General features: G+C 40.2%; 1 protein-coding gene across 2 annotated transcripts in view; it reads right to left on the bottom strand.

The window, feature by feature from the left end:
* Positions 1-21927, bottom strand: part of cacna2d3a (calcium channel, voltage-dependent, alpha 2/delta subunit 3a) — a 189151-nt gene that overhangs the window by 141154 nt on the left and 26070 nt on the right. For both annotated transcript variants that reach the window (XM_047372268.1, XM_047372278.1), the window contains exon 3: positions 13171-13287. In XM_047372268.1, coding sequence (XP_047228224.1) covers positions 13171-13287 — 117 coding nt within the window. The remainder of the gene's footprint in view (positions 1-13170; positions 13288-21927) is intronic.

The following is a 21927-nucleotide window of genomic DNA, read 5'->3' as shown; positions in this document are numbered from 1 at the left end:
CAGGAGCTGGTCCCCTTCCCTCCGGGGGTGGAGACAGGCAGACCGGCCCAGCACCTGAACCTGGTCTGGGCTAGCCAGGTTCAGGGCTCGTGCCTGAACCTGAGCAACCTCGGCCCGGACCCCGACCCCCCGCCACGACCACCCACATCCGGGGAGGGGGCCATGTACAAAAGAAGGGTCTACATGGTCCAAACAAGCCCGCCAACCAGAGCCGCCACGGAATTAAATAGTCCCAACCCCCAATGAGTTCTGATCCCAACCCCATGAGCCCTCCACCCCCAATGAACCCAATATGAATATCCCCACTAGGCCACCCCCAACCAGGACACAGATATCGAACACATGCCCCTGAACCCAAACGCCATTAATCACCTCCCACAGCAAGCCCCTGACCCACACACAGACGGGACAAACTCACCCGGCAAGAAGTCCCCGCCAGGCGGCAAGCACTCGAGGCCGGCGACCCTCACCCCACCCCCGCAACCACACAGACACACCATATCACTGCCACTGAAACGGTAGCCCAGGTAGAAACATTATCCAGCTCAGCTCTACCATTGCCACTCAGCCGATCCAGATGCCGGTGACCCCGCATCCAAGAAGAGGACACAACCCCTCACGATGCAGTCCCCCACGCCACCCCCTAGCCCACCACCCTGATCCCCCCCCAGACACAACAGCCAGCAGAGCAGCACACCCCCAAGCCTACTCAACCATTCGGCCAATGTCAGCAGCCCCAGCCCATCAGTCCGTGAGAGGGAAACATCCACCAGCCGGGTAACCGGGCCGGGCAAGCCAACCACTCCAGGCCAAGCACATCTCATCAGCCGCACAAGATATGCTCCACCGCCCAACCCACCTGACTGCCAACCGTAGCCCTGTGCCCGGCCAGGGGCAAGAGCCACAGAAGGCAGCATTGGAGGAAGGCCACCACAGCACGCCAAGGACAGGGCACCTCGCCAACCCCACACTCAAACCCCGGAGGAGTGCCTGGATGCCGGCCACCCACCCTCCCGCACAGCACACCCCACCGCACCAAGCAAGCTGGCAAGCCCCTCCATCAAAGCGAAGCCACATCTCACTCAACACTGCACACCACCCGGCCAAGACCCCCTCGCCGGAGCCTGATGCCTCCACAACCGATGGACCGGGCACCAAAACAAGGGACCGAGATCCAAGGCAATCCAAACTATCCCGAGAGGGCCGAAGAGCCAGCACCAGATAACCCCCAAGAGCCGAACCTCAACTCCAGCCCAGATCTCGACCAGAAGGCCCGCTCCCTCTCCCGGCCTCCGACCCCAGATGGCAAACAGCAAACGAGGTTGAGAAAAGACCCCGAACCTACCTCCACCCGCTCAAATGTGGTGTTGATGCGTGTTGTTGTAGTGTGCATTTAAAAAGAAAAATGGGTGGGGAAGAGGGTCTGCCATGCCCCCTCCACCTCACCCAGAACACTAAATGTTTACATGCAACTTAATCCTTAGAGGTGAGCGCAAGCAGTAGAGGATAGGCTAATAAAATACTTTCCCTCTTTGTGCCATTGAGCGCACTTACACCCAATGCCCTACATATGAATGCCATGAAAATGTTATAAATGAGTGTCTAAGTTGTAAAATAAAATTGGGGTACAGGCTGTCATGGGACCGCAAAGGTGGAAATCCCTTGTGGCACCCCAATGACGCACCTGCACCCCAAGGCCCTACATGAGTGGTAGTGTGATGGAGTGGGCGGAGGGAGGTGTCCAAGGATGGGGAGGGAAGGACTGGGGGGCAAAATGCTCTCCCAGGGAGCCAGCTCCCCAGCTGACCCCAATAGGCACCCCCGTTCGCCGAGTTCCAACAAGGGAGGGAGGCATAGGCACATCCATCGGGCGAAAGGCTAGGGACAGGGACCAGGCCCGAGAACAGACCGAAAACCAGGACCAACACCCCCAGTCCCCCCAGGGAACCATCCAAACCCTCAAGCCCCAATCCCCAGCCCGAAGGAGTCACCAACTCACAACAAAAAGGAGCCAGCTGGAAGCGTGCGCAGCATCAACCAAGACTGCGGCCCCACCGCCAAAAAAAGAGCAGACCAGCCGGACCAGTGCAACCAGAATACGCGACACAAAGGAAGACACATGATCAGCATGCCCAACCACCGCCATCTGTCATAGATGAACCACTGATTTGTTTTTAATTCAATTCAAATAAACGGAACACAAAAAGTCGATTTTCTGGTGGACTGTAAAAGTTTGGGGAAATTAGCTCTATTTTGTTGCCTGAGTGGACATTTTGCTCAAGGTTCTTTTAATAAAAAATTGTAACTTTCTTTGTTTCTCATTGTATTATAATGTTTAAGCATGCAGTTTTTCTTCTTGATCTTTAACTTTTTTTAGAGTACCAAACATGTTATATAAGAGCAAATCCGGACTAGAAAGACATTTAGTAACAATGTACATGTATAAATAAAGCATGATAATATATCTAAGTTTAGGCTTTCAATTCAGTTAAAAATATCCTGAATTTTTGCAGAAAGATTAGTCCAAGGACAAAACAATTTTATAACAATTTAGACATTCACGTAACTGTTGAGATCGATTACAAGAAGGGGAAAATTAGAAGAAGCTATGTTTTATAAAAAGAACAAATCCAACATGCTGTCACTAGCATTACATGCTTAGAAGGATTGCAGTCAGGAATATGATTATAATTAAATGTGTTCTAATCTAATCTAATGAATATTTAGACACACAGATTAGGTGTTATATTAGCATACTATTCAAGCAGTCTAACTCAGCATGCAGCAAAACTAGAGCTTAATCTCTAGGGTAAAATGACTTCAATCCTAGTAGGTATTTTTTTCAATTGAAAAATCAGATTACCAGTAAATAGATACTACTCACTGAAGCTAACACGTTACCTGAACAGTCCAGGTAATGTGTTAGCTTTTTTTGTAAATGTTTGCTGTTTGCTGGCTGCTTCACATTATATGTGTTTCTCACATACATTAAATAAACCTGCCACGTGCTTTTATCAACAAGTGGCCCTGCTAGAGCGTATGGTGCAGATTAGAAGAGAGGAAATTACTTTTCGTCTGTAGTTGTTCTGCTGAAGTTTGGGCTTACGAGATGAAAGCAGTAATTAGGCTGATAGTCAGAGAGGCCGGCCCTGTTGTACTTGAAAACACACCTGTTTGAATACAAATGTACACTTTAATATTCCTTCAGTGCAGGAGATGAGGTAAAAGCTAAAGGCACAAAGATAAAAACACTTGCAGTGGTGATTACATTTGATGGGTTAGAAATCCCAAAGTTGTATCTTACAATGAGTATAAAGTTCTGCTGATCATGTCTACACTACATAGCTTCGATTCTTCACATAATGTAAAAAATTCTGTCTTTGATTTAGTCAAATTTTAACTTCTGGGTATGTATTTATATACCCTCACAAATACAGGGGTTGGACAATGAAACTGAAACACCTGTCATTTTAGTGTGGGAGGTTTCATGGCTAAATTGGACCAGCCTGGTAGCCAGTCTTCATTGATTGCACATTGCACCAGTAAGAGCAGAGTGTGAAGGTTCAATTAGCAGGGTAAGAGCACAGTTTTGCTCAAAATATTGAAATGCACACAACATTATGGGTGACATACCAGAGTTCAAAAGAGGACAAATTGTTGGTGCACGTTCTGCTGGCACATCTGTGACGCATGGGGGTGGATCAGTGATGGTTCGGGCTGCCATATCATGGCATTCCCTTGACCCAATACTTGTGCTAGATGGGCGTGTCACTGCCAAGGACTACCGAACCATTCTTGAGGACCATGTGAATTCAATGGTTCAAACATTATATCCTGAAGGCGGTGCCGTGTATCAGGATGACAATGCACCAATACACACAGCAAGACTGGTGAAAGATTGGTTGGAGCTTGAGATGGAGGAGTCTTAGAAGCTAAGCCAATTACCGGGATGTCTGAAGGCCAGTGGTAGAGGTCTGGAGGTCGGCCAGGAGACTGTGAGAACCTACGGAAGAGCTCTGGAGACTGGTCCACAGAGCGCTGGAACCCATGGTGAAGCTCTGACGACAGGTCCACAGAGTGCTGGAACCAAAGGTGGAGCTCTAGAAGCTGGTCCAGAGAACGCTGGAAGCCAAGGTGGAGGTCTAAACGTTGCTGCCAGGTCCGCTGGAACCTTCGGAAGAGCCCTGAAGAGCTAAGCTGGGGGCCGCCGGAACCCTAGGAGGAGTCCTAGAGGAACAGTACTAGGGCTCAACGTATTTTGGGAGAGCACATGAAGGAGCTCAAGAATATGAATGCGAGAAGGAGGTGAGTCCATCTGAGAACTAAGAAACAGGAACAAGAGGTGGGTTGTCCTTGACTTATGATAAACTATTCTGTGTAATAAATAGAAAAAAAGTGCTTTTTGTAAGGAGTGTGTCTCGTTACATCTGCCATAAAACTATCACAGCATTTCAAAGCAAAAACTATAACGACACTTAAATATGACAGTGGTGGTGTGATGGTCTGGTGCTGCTTTGCTTCTTTGGGAAGTGCACTTGATGTAATGGAACGATGAGTTCTACTTACTAAAAGATGAGATGAAATACTGTGATGTTACCTCAAAGGAGGGGGGTCATGCTCAAATATCTTCATTGTAGTGAAAAATATATTCTGTCAAAAACAGTAGGCAAAAATTCCTCAACAGGGATGTAAAAGATTGATTGCCAGTAATCACAAGTGCTTAATGGTCATCACAGGCAAGGGTAGCACAATTACTCATTAGGTTTAGCAGACAATAACTGTTTCACATAAGGTCAGGTTGGTGTGGGTAGCTTTTGTTAATTAATTAACGAAATCATACAATTTCATTAATTGCATAGAAATAGCTTATGTATTTACTCAGGTTATTTTTGTTTGATATTCAAACGTGTGTTATGCTCCGAAACATTTACGTGTACCAAAAAAGACAAAACAGAAGAGCGTTGTGAGGGGCCAAACATTGTTTTTTTTTTTGTAGGAGAGAACGGCTGTGTAGTAAAAGCTTGAGCCTGAAACCTTCTTGTTAACAGGCTAAATTAATAATTACCACACCACCTTTTTTCCCCTACTTTTAAAGCTAAACAAAAGCAAAGCCTTTCACTTTAATTAAACACAGTTTCTGTTCACTTTACATCATTCTTTAATCCCACCTACTTTTACTATCCATTTCATTTTTGTGACATTTGTACTCATCTACCTCCTTTCATTATCTGACATCTTGTAATTATGTTTTGCCCATAAATTGACTCTCTTGTTTACTCTTTCCAAAGATCATCAACAATCCCCCTCATTTAGCTGTCAGCCTGATTGGTTTATTGTTGTTTGTGCACCTCACCTACTGTGTAGAGGATTTCCTGAGGGCTGACATCAATGACCTTAGCAACTGCTATTCATTATGGATGCAGCAATAAATCCGTCAAACTTTCCAGAGGTTGTCATGTGCAGCTGAGCTATGCTAAAAGCAGCTGTCAGAAAAGGAGAGGTAGATTGGTTCACATACATTATTGACCAGTACCAACGCCTCTTGCTTTCTTTTTGCGCAGCACATTAAGCTTTGACTCAACACTTTTCTGAGGGTAGTGACCTGAATCTCAATGTTCTACCAGGGTAACCCAGAACAGGAGCCCATCAGGCAGAGTTCTAAACAGCCCCATATAAATGCCTACCCAGCAGTCTTGGCTGCTGCTGATTTAGTGGACAACTGTATTTTGAATGCAGCTTAACTTTGTCTAAACGTCTTTTCCTGTTTGAGGATGTAGTTTGCTGGGCAACTCCGATCAGTTAAGGGGAACCCTGAACATTTAGGAGTAGATTTTCTCTTTTGAGGTTTAGTTTATTTGCTCCTAACTTTATCAGATAGGAAAAGCAGTTGTCTTCCACAAGACTTTATGTACTAACCATGAATCCGTTTGTCCCCGCCTTGGGGATGTTTTGTATATGCTTTGACAACTGATAACTTTTGGCAATTTTTTACAATTCACTTAATCTGCTGACTATGTGTCTCCAATAAATAATATCTACCTGCAGAAGTCTGCTCTTTTATTTTGGGTTTTGTCAGAAGTCATAATCTGTCATATGCCCAAACTGGGATCAAAATAACAATCAATACAAAAAGAGTAAAATCTTCAGGAAATAAGTATTTAAGCAATTATGAATGTATTAAAGGCATGTTGTTGTGTTTCCTTCACTTTTCTTATGTTTGTAGTAGCTTGTATTATGTTAAATTATCAAGCTTTCTGTGCTGAGCTGATTTTTGGCATCATAGTTAAGGAGATGCATCAATGTTAGACGCATCTCCTCAGAGGTAAATCAACGTTTATGTCAGATCTAAGCATTGTTTTGAATATAGCTCATTAGAATACTTAAGATTAACAAGAAACATGCTGATAAAGTTAAAGTACATGGGTATAAAATATGTGGTTTACATGTAAGAAATATGGGTAAAGATTGGCATAGAAGTAAACTAATCCTCAGTAAGTTCTTTGAAAGAAAATTCTCTACTTAATAACACAACTTAAAAACAACACATCATTGATCAAGATCAGGAACTGAATACTCAGCTAAATTCATTTGTACTGTTGGTAGGCATAGGAGCCACTATATAAAATAGCTGCAAAATTTCAAGTAAATCTACATCGACAACTTGCTGATGTACAGCTTTTCTTTGGTTGTAACAGCAAATACTATGTAAGGTTTGGCCTCCTACAGTAGCAGGGAAGGTCGTTTGGGTCTTGGTTCTGCCAAAGGTTAAAGATGGGTTGGCTTGGGTCAGCCCATCAATAGTACTAGGGACAGCAATTAATATTCTCATAGGAGCCAAGGAAGGGTGCAGCATCAACAAAATAGGAGAGTGCTCTCTGACACTTTACTTCCTCTGTTTAACAGATTTAGATTGGGTTCAAGCCAAGTAGGCAGAGCATAATACAGAGTCAGAGACAAAGAGGTGAACGGGAAACTTGAAGTCCTTGTAATCAATAGTTGATATTTCGTAGTTTTGCTGACCGAAGGAAATATGAAATTCTCAACCGAGCTCCATCAAACTGCTTTTAAATTTTCAGAGAAAAAAGGACTAACACTCAATAGCACTTTAAGGCTGCAGAATTTTAAAACCGTTCCCCACATTTTTAAACCTCTATATTAGGTACATCTTGCTAGTACCAGGTTGGATGTACATTTGGTTTCAGAACTGCCTTAAGTCTTTATTGCACAGATTCAACAAGGTGCTATAAACATTCCTCTGAGATGCTGGTTCATATTGACATTTATCTAAACATTGCAGCTGTAATTAGACTTATTTGACCAGGTAGTGCAATAAAGAAAGATTTAAGGATTATATAATGAATGAGGGATGCAACCTAAACACCACTTAGGCTTCCTTTCCAGTCCCAGAAATTGCGAAAATATTATCAGCTTCCCTCGAAGCAAAAATGGGGGTTGGGGGCTCATCTTTAAAGAAAAACTAATAAAATAAATAAATTCCATTTGCTCCCCAATATTAGTTTATTTTAACTGTGCTCTTTGAATTCAATTGGCTTGTAGCTATTTCTCTTTCTTAAGTGGTTTAGTTGCATCTGCCTGAAAAAAAGTGGCACAAATTGGGGAAGAAGCCCTTATTATCAATATACAAACAGAAAAAAGAAATGAAAATTAATCAGAATTCGCTTTGATTACGTTTCTGAGAATTTTTGTCTAAGTGTAGAATAGAATAGCTTCATTGCAGTTATGTTAAATTATCCATACATGTAGGTGAACGTTTGGATACAGTTTGGCACATTAACCTAGAACATAAAGTTTAAATGCAAAGTTTTAGGTCAAAATTAACTTGTAGTTTTAATGAAAAATAAAAAACAATCTGCTGGATTTGATCAAAATTGTGATGCAGATTATCTGTCAAATTGACAATATTTCTTTTTTAGGTTTATCTTAAGTTAAAAAAAAAGTTAACTAAATACAGAAATGATGGGAATAAGCATATTACTAATAATAATGATGGGACCTGCTGATGAGCAGGTACCCCGAAACCACAAAACAGCTTGTATTTTGAAACCATGACTGATGCAAATTCAGGCCTAAAATTCTAAAATGAGAATTGAGTCGTACAAAATGGGAAAACAAAACATCAGTGAATTTTAGAAACTAAATACCATTTAAAATAATCTCCTGAAGACTTTTTAATTGCTAATGACAGAAATTCAAAGTGCACTTTGGGCAATGGAAACTGATGTTCACATGAGGCTTTTCACACATTTCTTTTAAAATCCCATGTGCATCTTTTAATATTAACATAAAGTACAACAGAAACAACTTTTCCACTCTCCACAGTGACAATCATGCTGATGACTACAGACATATGGCTGCCACAGGTAAATGATATCAGCAGGTACAGAGCACAGACCAAATGACATTACAGGAGAAACAGTGCTAGAAGCATGGCATCCACGCTGCTCTGAAGTGTGTTAGTCACATGAAACACAGCACTGCTTGACTTCAAAGAGGGCATTATAATAGCTCCACGCCTTTCAACTTTGATAACAATGCCTTTACCATTTCTTGCCATTTACCACTTTCAACTTGTGTGAAATTTTTCCAGCAGCTCTGACAGTAAAAGAGGGAAGGATAGCTGAGTGAAGCTAAGCCCCCACCTACATAAAATATTCAGCCAAATAGGCAGAAAGGTTAGTACTTCGTTTGTGCTGATTTGTGTCATTAAAACTGTTGTTTGTGTTGAGATATTAAAGATTATTATGCACACAGAACACAAACCCCCGGATTCCTGATACCATGTCCTCCAAAATTGTTTTCGAAACCACCACCATGGTTTGACCCGCTTTGGCTATTGCGGTTCTTAATATTTCTGTAGTCACTCGTGTTTTTTGAGCTTTTCCTGGCACTGCGGTGTGCGGTAAAATCTGTGACTTGTCATAATATATTCTTTGAGCTACCGCAGTGAACACTTTCTCATGCTACTGACACAGAGCTGACCAAGCTTATGGCCATTCAATGAACAGCAGTCAGTTCACCTACCATTTCGGCCCTGTTCAGCCACGATGCGAACCTGCTGACGAGCAGGTACCACAAAAGCCAATACTGGACCGGAAAAGCCAGTAATGGAAATGGTCGCAAAACGCGCTAAGTAGAGCCCATGGAAAATGGGCATTGGATTCCAAACTTTACAGATTTCAATGTAATGAACTGTGACAGGATGTGTGGAAATCTAGAACGCACCCCACACATGACAAGGATCTACTGTTGTCGACATACTTTCCAGGTTACCCCCAAATGTTGTTCTTTTGTGACCTAACTGGTCAGTGCTTTTTTGATTGTTAAACAGAGACCTCCTAAAGTTTAGAGAGGTGGTCATAATGTCACAAAAGATACATGTAAATACACTTTGTTTTAGATTCCAACTGGTTTTAGTGGGCAAAATTTGGTAAAAAGAAATCAACAGACTGTCAGAGGTATATTGATACTCTAATACCGTGTAATGCAACTGAAATCCGGCTTGCTTCTTCACTGGCAGCAAATAGTGCTGTAAAGTTAAGGAAGCCCCATCCCATTGCAGAGAACCTCACTTTACCTGCAGCCATGAATATAATCAAAGTGGTATTGGATCAATGGGGCACTGCGTGGTGTAGCAGTAGAGCATGCACCCCATATACGGAGGCTACAGTCGTCGAATATGAAAAGTATCTGTATCTCCAAACTCTATTCAATTCCACATTACCACAAAGTTCCATCCATTCATCCATCAATACAAAAAAGACGAAAAAAAAACTAAAACTCTGGAAATTTAACTCTGAATAAGTATGGAATTTTGAAAAAAGGGTAAGAACCCTGATACTAACAATAATACGCTTGCTAACATTTTTGAATTACTATTACACTTAATGGGACTGAGTTATTGTTAATGGTGATAAAATTCTTTCCAAATTAAAAAGCACAATGTTAACACACAAAAGTCATAAATACTCAGTCTTCGGCCCAATTAAATAGCGACCACATCAATGAACATACTGCACTCATTCACAGGTGCTCCCTCTTACAGCACCAGAGACCGCCGTCTCGTAGCAGGTGGCGGTGGGCGATAAGAGGGTGGGGGGGATCAACGAGGAGATAAAGCCACAATGACAGGCAGGGGAGAGTGACTGCACGGAAATTGAATCGCTGAGGCGTCACATATACTTTGGGGAAAAAAAGCAGAGAGATGGGGAAAGACGGAGCAGAGAGAGCAAAGACAGACAAAGAGGAGAGGGATGCTTAAGGAAGGCTAAAAGGAGTGCATGCCAGGCCTGACTGATTTGAATTTCAGTAATAAAAGCAATGGGAAATTAGACCAAGATGGGAAAAAAAAGAGAATGGAAGTCATGTAAGAATCTGTTACATTTTTAAAGCTACCAACTCATTACTATTGAAAAACCAGAAATTTAGCAAAATTGAAGTTAGGTGAAGTCCTGCCACACAAGGGTTAAGCCTTTACCTCCTATATTTATTTCTTTGATGTGATTCTGCTATTCAAAATATTTCATCTGTCTTTGTGACAGAAGGGCATTTCTCACTAAACCCACAAAACTGTGCACACATCTGAATTCAAACAAGCCCCATGAAATATAGCTTCAGTTAACTGGCATTCAGGCAGGTATTTTGGAGAGCTAACCGTACCATCCCATTACCAGGGTTTAACACTTTGAAGGGCTCTTGTCAAGGCGATAACATGTTCAGGAGGGAAACCCAGACATTCTTCTCGCCAGTGACTCTATCCAGCTTTTTCTGGGGAATCCCGAGGCAATGATATATAGTCCACCAAGCAAGTTGTGGGTGTGCCCTGCTTTGTTTTACCAGTAGGACACTCCTGAAAAATGTTTATAGGGAGCGATGCTGATCAGATAACTGACATGGTGTCCAGGTTTATGATTTGTAAATCATAATATTTCGATTCGACCCGCTCCAGCAATTGCAATCCTTAATCTTACTGTAGTCACTCTTGGGTTTTATTAACTTTTCCCTGTACTACCTCTTCGAAAATCTTGTCATTTCTCTTGGTCCCATGACCAATCAGTGAACAGCAGTCTGTTCATGTCACATGTAGTCCCTGCTCAACCCCGGTCATACCTGCCCAGGAGGAGGCAAGAAAAAAGTTTGTACTGTTACATAAAAAACAGTAATGAAAACGCTTGCAAAGTGGGCCAAGTGGAGTGGAGCCACCCAAAATAGAACCAGTGGAAAAGGGGAATTAGAGTGCAAAAAGTACACAAGGCTCTCAATGTCTGCAAGCCTGACGTGAACTCTTTAATAGTTGCTCTGTCAACTCAACAGGGAAGCTCAAGAACTTTGAGTCTGAAAGTCTCATATTAATGTCAATATTTAGGTGCACACTTGTATATCTGAGACTTAAACTAAAAGCTTACACTTTCTGACATAACTCTAAAAGAGAACACATGCCCTGAAAAAAGCAAGTTGAACCATTGAAGTGCTTTGCCACTATCTGTGCCCCTCTGTCTCACTTTTTGCTTTTTTCAGTTTCTATCCTTGATCAGACTGTCACAGAGAAATCCAATTTCTTCCAACAGCACCATGTTGTCCTGATAGGATCTATCACCTGAAGCAGGAGCTGCAGCCAGAGAGCCAGAGCACTGTGGACACCTGTTACAACACTGACACACACACACACACACACGCGCACGCACGCACGTATGTATCTGTGTGTGTAAAGGAGGGGGATAAATTGGCTGATTTTCAAAGTTAACATATTTGTGTGAAGTAACAAAAACAGATGAATAGAAAAGAAGGAAACATTCAAGTATTTTAAAAACAAAAGGTAATGCTGAGTAGCAGGTATTTATCATGGGCTCATTAGCTATTTTACTGCACAAAAATTACACTGAGCACAATTTTGTGTTTATTTCAAAATAGTTTAGCACAAAAAGACAACATGGAATAAGAGCAACTTCAAAATGTATTGCTGTATTGTCTAAGCCTTTTACAGAAGACTTTTGTTTTCTAGAATTAAATGCTAAATAACCAAGCACACTTTAAACAAACACTACACAATAGCATAAGAATTAAAACACAAGTGGGGAAAATATATAAGTGGAAAATGTGTAACTCCATGACAGTAAAAAAAATCATAGATTGATCATAACTTTCTAAACTCTCTAAACAGGTCTTATTTAAAAGACATTTAAGATTTAAAACTCCTGTAAAAAAAAAACAGGAGTATCATTAAATAAATAAAAGTACAAAAATCCCCCAAAAATTGCAGTTTTATTTTTTTCTTCTTTGCCACTTTAAACATACTGTTTACGAACCACAACTGCAATTCAACCTGATTTTAAATTTGTCTGGACACCAAAAAACCAGTGTAATTTGTCTTTTTTTTATTTTGCTTTGTGTGTGCGCTCGGTCAGTAAGTCCAACCAAAACATACCGCTAAAAATCCAAACCAAAATACTGATTAAAATGTTGAAATCAAAGTGTACTGTGGCAAATCAACAAAAAAGCAGGTAATTTGAATATAATTGAATTTTAAAATGACTGTATTATAAAGCAAAATTTCTTATTTGTCCTTTAGATAATGAAAGGAGGAAAATTCAATCAAAACATTTCTCCATACTTATCTAGACTGGACTCCTTTGTATGCCCTCCTATGATGTGTGTTGCCCCAAAACTGTCTTGGATTTTATCCAGTGTGTTCAGAATAACAAAGTTTAAGAATCTTTTAAACGTTGCTGAAATTGTCAAACTGATTTACAGAAAACAGGTTTAGACCAATGGGATTTTTCTTCTTTCACGCACTCCTTCAGTATGCAAGTGTTGCAACATTGCACCTGCTCAATAACAAAAATGCTAATACATGTTTTTTAACAGTAAATACTGGTGCATTATTCACATCGCAAGCCTAAAAAATCTGCATGTATGGTTGGTTTAAAAACTTTACTCCTCATACTTTGACATCTGGAAATGCATTTACAATAAATACATATTCAATACCAAGTACCAGGTTTAAATATTATTGTGTACCACCCCTTTAGGCACACATCCAGGACGGCAACAGAATAATAAGTAGCAGCAGTTAAAATATGATTTAAAAAAGATATCTGACAGGCAAGAAGCGTTGCTAACTGTTACTGAGAGAACATGATGCAGATTCAGTACCTTCATAGCCTGGGCTTTCTTGTGAAACATCTCTTCCATGTTCTTAGCCAGCCTCTTCACCAGACGCAACCCATCAATCTCCTCCACCCTCACTGCCCGCTCAAACTCCTTGTATTTCTGAAAGAGAAACACAAGTTCAAGTTATTAGATCACAATTACTACCACAGCTAAAGAACACAAATTACACATTTTTATTTCACCAAAGTGCTGGCAGATGAAGAATGTTGGTCAAATGTATCCATCATACTACTTATTGAATGAAACACACCGTCTCCCAAACTTTTGTGACTACTCATGCAGACAGTCCATGATGCTGCATTTACGTTTTACTCGTAAACTACATATTTTGTACTAAATTGGCTATAAAATATTAATCTCTCATTGTCATGTGAAACCTTCATTGCAGCCTTGCTCAACAGAAGGTTATCAAGATAACAGATGGTTATCAAGATAGAGAAATCTTCACCTTCATCTCCGTTAAGGTTTATACCAGACCCAACAAAGAGAGGCTAAAACTAAATGTTATCTGTAGCATTTAGGATTCAACTACAGGCCTTGCAGTCTGCCACTTAGACAAGCAAACAAATGGAATAAACAAGATAACGAGAGACTTAACAAATTAACATGAGACAATGACTTTCATTTCCTTGTGACAATGAGATCATTTTCTCATTATCTCAAGAAAATGACATAGACATATTTATACCTTGTATGGCTTTTGTAGGTAAGCAAGTGGACTGAAATAATTTAGGGCTTTTCTCATACAAACCACCCAAAGACGTTTTACACTACAAGTCACGTTCATACACCATGCACAGATCTATAGACAGCATGGGGTTCAGAGTCTTGCCCAATGACACTTTGACATGTGGTGGGGTTGAAGCTGAAGTTGAACTCACAACTTTCCAATTGCCAGAACACGCACGAACAACACATGTAGTCAAAAGTGGTAGAAACAAATTTACAACATTGTTTACATACAACGTGATAAGCACTAGAGTTTTAAAATTACAATATCAGTAATTCTGAAGTGGAAAATAACTAGAGAAGTATTTTTTCAAACTAATCTACATATAAATGAAACCAATCAGCTAAACCAGGAATTATCTCCAGCTTCAAATTTTACTGCACAATGAGCACTGATGACACACCACTGCCCCCAGTATCTGCAGAACACATAATCACATGATTCAACTGTAAACCTTTACTCGGGTGCTCAGCTCAGCAGGGGCCATAACCGAAGACACTGACATCAAGTCCCACTAATTCATCATAAATATTTACCATACACATACAGGGATGGTCTAACTGTCGCCGCAGCAAAACGAAAATAACAAGTTGTAATAAATTTAAACATACAAGACACTGTGTTTCACTCTTGTGAGCTTTAAGATTTTATATTAGATAATATGTCATTGCTAATGTTAATGCCTGTGACTCCAGCTTTAATGTGTTTTTAGCAACTCATGAACAAAAACACGCAAGAGCTGAGTTATAAAGTATTTTGGTTAGCAGAAAATGGGGGAACGAAGCAAAGTTTTTGGTTAAATGTTCCCACCACTGAAGTTTGATTAGTGCCAAATGAGCAAAATTATGTTTTTCAAGGTTATGAAAGGCCAAAGTACTTCACATTAGGCGAGAAGACAAACAGAGGCGTGGATACTTTTTTACATTCATAGGTTAGACACATTATCTGTCTGCTATGATTTTCCCTTTTTAACCCTTGACTCATTACCACTTTGCCTGTGTGTGCTAACGTGCAGACTTTTTGAGAAGCCCAAAAATGTTTTATTTCATCCTTTTTTGTCACTTTTTGTGAAGATAATGTGAAAATGCCCAAAAAATTTGATTAATTGAGTCAAACTTTTAAACAATACATACAATAATACAAATAATAGCACAGGTCATTTTATAGTTACAATCTATTATTATAGTCTCTCTTATTACATTATTAATTAAGGCTGTAATAGAAACATATTCTTTTGCCTCTGGAGTTGGACCTAGGTCCTAACTAAGCCTTTTTTTTATTTTTTATTTCCAGTTTGGTCTCATAAATTCGATTCTGAACACTCATAATAACAAGGGATTCATTTTATTAACTTTTTTCATACTGGAAATGGCAATTATACATATAGTATTTGTAATACTTTAAAGTGCAAATCTCAGTCTATGTTTGATTTTGCAGTATGCAACAAATTTAAATATTTATTGTTAAAATTCTTTGGGAGGAAAGGTATCAGTTTCGCATAATCAAGAAATAAAACAATCAATTGATAGATTAACTGTCAGTCAGTCATTTTCTACCACTTATTCCAGTCAGTCATTTTCTACCACTTATTCCAGTCAGTCATTTTCTACCACTTATTCCATAGTGGGTTACGGTGCCTATCACCAGCAGTCTATGGGCTAGAGGCAGGGTACACCCTGGACAGGTCGCCAGTCCATCGCAGGGCAACACACAAACAACCATGCACACTCATTCATACACCTAAGGGCAATTTAGATTGATCAATTAACCTAACAGGCATGTCTTTGGACTGTGGGAGGAAGTCGGAGTACCCAGTGAGAACCCACGCATGCACAGGGAGAACATGCAAACTCCACACAGAAAGACCCCCGGCCTGGAATTGAACCCAGGACCTTCTCGCTGCAAGGCAACAGTGCTACAAACTGTGCCACCGTGCAGCCCTGATAGATTTACTGGAAAAACAAAATTATTAGTGGCAGCCCTACATTAGTTTATTAGATAGAGCTGAGCACTGATCATTTTGCCATTTCCTAGTTTTGCAGATTTGGTCATTCTGTATCCAGTTTGAAAATGTTTTGAACCCTCTTTGACAACCAATGGTTTAAAAATAAATTTCTATAATCTTTTTATAATCTACTATAAGGAAATATGGGTATGTGACTGCGGTAAGTCATCTCCTCCAGGGATCAGTTCTTTGTGCTATTTGGGTCATAATCTCTCATTTTCAATAAGAGTCAATTGGTCCAAATGGGAATCAGAACTTCAATAAATTGAAAAGTGTATAACATAATTTATAAACATAACAAGGTAAAAATAATATGTAAGATTTGAGCATTTCTGTGACTGTTATATACTACCAAGTCTGTATCTCCATAATTCATCAAACATACTTAACTAAAGAAGGAAAAAATTATACACCTGGTTTAATGGGTATGAAATAATTTGGTCACTGAAATGGAAAGATGCCGAGACAAAACATGAGTGTGAAATAGAGGTACAAATTTGCGTACGGATAAATTAATGCGGAGATTTATACAACCACATGACTGAACAATATGTGTCACTTAAAAGGCAGCCAAGATTTTGGTTTCAGTGCCAAATATTTTCAGATGCCACATTCAAACACCTTAATTTCTTCAGAGGATCCACATATATAAAGACAGAAAGAAAGAATAAAAAGAAAGAAAGAGTGAGAACAAAATGGAATACTATTTTGATCCTGCTGAACAACTTAAAAAAAATTTCTTAGACTCTCATACCAATCTTACTTACTCCATCCTTCATCAGCACTGCTAATTAATTGCTGCCTCAAATAATCTGGTCTGTGGCCAATCAAAGTGACTGGCTGATGACTCAGATGCCAAATCACAGCGACCGTAACGGTAGGAAAACTGGAACGTTAATCCCACTGGCACACTGAGAGCTACTGTATGACACAGGGATAAGAAATCCAGGTTTTAAAGCGATCCTGCTTCCTGGCTCACTGTAGAAGGCTGTTAAAGCTGACAGTTTCGCAGCAGCTCAGACATGAACTGGTCTGACAGGTTTCTTCACCAATTTTCTTAGTCCATTTTCCATTTTCTGTCTCCCAAAGGCTTCTTTTTAGGATCTCCTGCTATAAAGCTTATTCTCTTTTCCTCTTTCCTTCTCCCACTTTCTCAACAAATTATGAAAATGATTTACATTATAGATTCAGTTGAAACTAATAATATTTTGGGTTTTAAAGAAGTCTTTTCTGATAAAACCAATACACTTTGGTTAATATGTTCACTAAACTGAAAGGCATCCCACACAAACCTAAAGAAAGCATAGTTTTTTTGCAGTCAGCTGGAAATGTTCATGTGTTTGTGATCATGTTTGCGTGGTCAATGAGACACTAACAGGAATCTACTGACCACACTATGTTCAGTCAGGCTGACCAGAGCAGACCAGGCCCAATTAGCCGGAAGCTACCGTCTTCACTTCGAATCATCATCAAAGAAAAGCCAACTGACATACATCCAACAACATACAACAACCTTTTGCTAGCACAGGAGAAAGGAAAACATTCACACTAAGATAAATGGTAAAAAAGGGCATAAGTTCAAATGATCAGAAAAATTAGCTTAGATAAACAGAGAAACCTATCTGCAGCTTAACAATTTCTGCTTAAACATGGTCAAATGTTTCCTCTGGTCCTTCTACGGAAGAAACTTTTAATAAACCTGAAAACACGTCTTATTTATCAGTCTCCTCACAATGATTATAATAAAATACCCTAAATTTTTTTGAAAACATTAATGTTTTCTTTCCACTTATGGTAGATATGCCATATAGAAAGATTATTTTCTGATCAAAACAAAAGCCAAATTTAGTTCTGCTTTACTTTATTCTGGTGAGTATCCCCACTGGGGTTTATATGACAAACCAATAGACAAATTGCAGCTTGTCTGGCAAGCAAATGCACCACAGAGCATTTGAAGATGTATAATAAATTTCGTAATAATGCCAGGAGTACAAATAAAGACCGGTAACAAGAAAACAGTGCTTGTGACACCTGTATCAATCAAAGAATAACAGAACTAAACAGCTAAGTCCTATCCATTTGGATGTTTTTGCTTTTTTTATATTCATGATACATTTCATTTAGAGGCAATATGCGTGTTTGCTAATTGGTAGCATGTATTCATGTATAAAAGCAACAACAAAAGAAAACACACACACAAACACAAGAACTGCATCAAAACTGGTTTTAATTGAATTATAAACTAGTGAAATGTGTATACACCTTGAATTACATTGTGGTAATAAAATTAATATTTAAATGTCTTGACCTAAAATACAACATTTAAAAACACTTTACTTTCCAAGTTTATTATCATTATGAGGCCTGATGTGTAGAAATTATAATAAACAATGTTTTTATCAATTCAAAGCAATTAATTATCTTAGAACAGTATAGTAACTTTATAAAACCCAGTGAACCCTTTACTCGGGCAGATAGAACCACCCTTAAAACAATTATTAGTGAGTCAGTTGGAGCACAATCACAAAGAACAAATAAGAGCAAGCCGCACATCTAAGAGCCACAGAGACAAGAAGGCTGAGCTGACTGAGCAGCCAAGGGATCGCCTAGACAACCCAGATTATTGTATTGTGTCATTTGGTGTAATTTTGATTATTATATGAGATGAGATGTGGATTTTGTGGGTTTTGACCAGATAGGTTCATTTTCTGTGGTAGCTTTAAATCAGGACCCCCTATAATAGTTATACTTTGAATTAATGTCAACAAACAGCAATGGGTCTCCCAGCATGTGACAGACATTGTTTGGTTTGTGTATAATTAACAAAAGCTTTTAGTGTTTCTACAAAGCCTGGCAACACAATTTGACATATCTCTGAAAAAACAAAAAGCAAGCAAACAAATAACTGGTTTTGGTGCACACTAATGAAAAAAATCTTTCCATGTCATGCTACAATTGCAAACTAGATCTTTTCTATGGGAATTGTGAGCGTTTTCACAGTATCAAAATGCAATAAAAAAATAAATAAATAATACAAACCTTTGCACCAGCCTCTTAAAATGTGTAGATGTGTTATTTTATTTGTTTCTGTTTATGTATATTTGTGCTATGAAAAAAGCTAATAAGTGGAAAAAAAACTTAACATGAAAGTGATGTTAAACTCCAGCTACAATGCGAAATTCCAATCTTGACAAAACCACCTAAATCCACCTTTTTGGATGTGGGGTCACCCGCATTTGAATCGGCCGAGCAGCAATGGTGGAGCTGAGCTGGTTAATGTTTCTCCCTAGTTTCTGCCAGTGATGTGGTGAGTTTGTGTGGTCGCGGGGGGCATGGTGGGGAATGCCAGCCCCGGGTGCTTGCCGCTGGCTGGGGACCTCTTGCCGGGTGAGTTTGTCCCATCTTGGTGTGGGGTCAGGAGTTTTGTTGTGGGCACGGTGCTCGATGGTGTCTGCCCTGTTGCGCCTGTTGGCATGGGGCTGGGGTGGGGTGGGGTTGCGTGGGTCCCTTGCCTTGCTGTCGCAGCACGCTGTGTGGCCGGGGGCAGGATGTGGCGGGGATGCTGTGTGTGGAGCTGTGTGTGGAGCTTGCGCTGTGTGGGTGTGTCTTTGTCAGCTTTTCGGGGATTGAGCTGTTTGGACCAATTAGACCCCTTTTTTGTACATGGCCCCCTCAACGGATGGCAATGGGGGTTGTTGGAGACTGGGGTCGGGGTATGGGCCAAGATTGCTCAGGGTCAGGCGGTGCCGGCACTAGTCTGGGCTGGTGCTGGAGCGTTTTGCCTGTCTCCACCCCTGGAGGGAAGGAGACCACTTCCTGGGTCCTGGTTGCCCCTATGGGGTATCGACACCTGGACCTGTGAGTATAGAGTATGTATGGACAGTGTGAGTGAGTGTAAGGCATCTATTGTTTGTCTGTCTTTACTTTGAGTGCGTGGGTGAGTGTGCCTGTGTTTGTGTCAGGTTAGGTCTTCTGCTGCTCCCTCTCCCGGATCAGTTTAGGCCCCCCAACAAATGTGGGGCCTATTTCCTCCCAGCCACACAATCTGCCGGTGGCTAGTGTCTCTGCCCGTTGCCCCTAGGCTCTGTCGGGCCTCTGATTGGGGAGTAATGTGTCCCGGGGTCTCGGGTCTCTGGGTCCATGGCTGGATTTGCTCGGGTGGGGCGGCTGCTGGCGGGGCCTGTGGGCTTGTCTCTGCAGCTCCCTGGGGCTTCTGCACTGTGGCTGCTGGGTGGTTTCCCTTGGCCTATCCCCTGCTCTTCTCTGGGGGGGGTTGCGGTAGTCCCGGCGATGGTTCTCCTGGGGTTCCTGTGCTCCGGGGGGCCTTTGGATGTCTATGGCTCGGATCTCCTCTGTGTCTGTCAGGTCCAGGGAGGTAGGTTTGTGGCTCCTCACACTCGCTATTGCATATTTTTATGGAGAAACCTTGTATACACAAGCGCGCTCACATTTAGACCCACAGGTGTTCAGATTCAGGTGTTAACAGATACACAAATGTTTTATATTGAGCCACAGTTACCACTAAATACATCTTGCATTCATAAGTACCGTGCACTTTTTGGTAACAATGCTGTTATTACATATGTTTTTGCAGGTTTTGTAATCTCTTCATCCTTCTTTCTCTCCTGCATTCATTTCTTCTTCTCTCCCTTTTTCCTTTTTGCCCCATCTGCCTCTCTTTCGTGCTTCTTATGTTTTCCTTTTTGTTTCCTTCTCAGTGTCCGTAACAATTGAAATAATCCGAATGCAGTTTTTAATAAAGTTTCTTTTATAAATATCACGCAGAGCATTAAAGTGTCAGCCGTAAGGCTCCACTTGTAAAGGTAAATCTGTTGGGCTTTTTCTTCGCACTCAGACAACAATTCTGAGCGCTACTCCGCCAGACATGAGACAATAAAATAAAAAATAAAAATAAATTAAAAAAACACCCACACACACATGCACACGAGGCCCAGGTTTTGGGCCCCGTAAGGAGCAGTGGGTCCTAACAACATAGAATGTGTTAAAAAACTAGACCTCTAACATTTTTACAATGTTGTGATTATTAATCTGAAAATATTATTTAATATTTAATATAAATATTCTGATATTTTATCAAATAATATTCAAATAATATTTTGGTCTGTTAAGGGTTGTCCTGTGAATACCAGCCCAGTAAGGCGGTGGTATTAGGACAAAATAGAAAGGTGTGAGATGAGCTCTGACATTATGGAACAGCATAAACTGCACATATATGGAATGAATTCACACAATTTCTTAAAATACAAGAATTTATTAACAAAAATAAGTCAACTCAAAGTCAAATATATATTTCAATCAACAAACTCTTTACTATGCTAAAACAATCCAACTAACTACCAAGCAGAATTAAAGAATAGGGAAGACTAATGGGCTATGTACAATATAAACAAGTTGATAAAAGAAGATTGGAAATCATGGCCAACAAGAGTGATGCAACATTACCATGCAATGTTATTTATGTCTGAGAACCAAGGATTATCTTGAAGAATCTGGAAATGAAGTTAAGTTAGTCTTGGAACCAACTTAATAAGCAACAAACGTTTAGACAACCATTCACTATGCAAGATCACATAAAATATTATTTTAACAAAATAATGTTTTAAAGAATGATTTGCTGAATAAAACCAACCTTCTGGATGACTAATTCTCAACGGTGTCTCATTAGCTGCCTTTACTTATTGAAATAATATTTGAAGAAATATTATTAAGGGAATATTTTGGAAAGAGACAAATCTGTCTGGAGAAATGGGGCTTAATGATGTTTACTTAGTTATCAGATTTAGTGAAATAATGTTTAGGGACTATTATTCACTAGCTTGAAACTAACAACCTTTCTGTTAAATATTCTTTAGCACCACTCAAACACATACTTTTAAAATACCAGGGTCAACAAAAGGGTTAAAATGTATAAGCGCGGACAGTGCGTTATGATCAATCTTCTGTTCAAAATCAGCCTCCAAGTAAAGTTTGTCTAAAGTTTAAA

This window comes from Girardinichthys multiradiatus, chromosome 1 (assembly GCF_021462225.1).
Source record: "Girardinichthys multiradiatus isolate DD_20200921_A chromosome 1, DD_fGirMul_XY1, whole genome shotgun sequence".
Classification (NCBI taxonomy): Eukaryota; Metazoa; Chordata; class Actinopteri; order Cyprinodontiformes; family Goodeidae; genus Girardinichthys; species Girardinichthys multiradiatus.
This window is presented reverse-complemented; position numbering and strand designations above follow the sequence as displayed.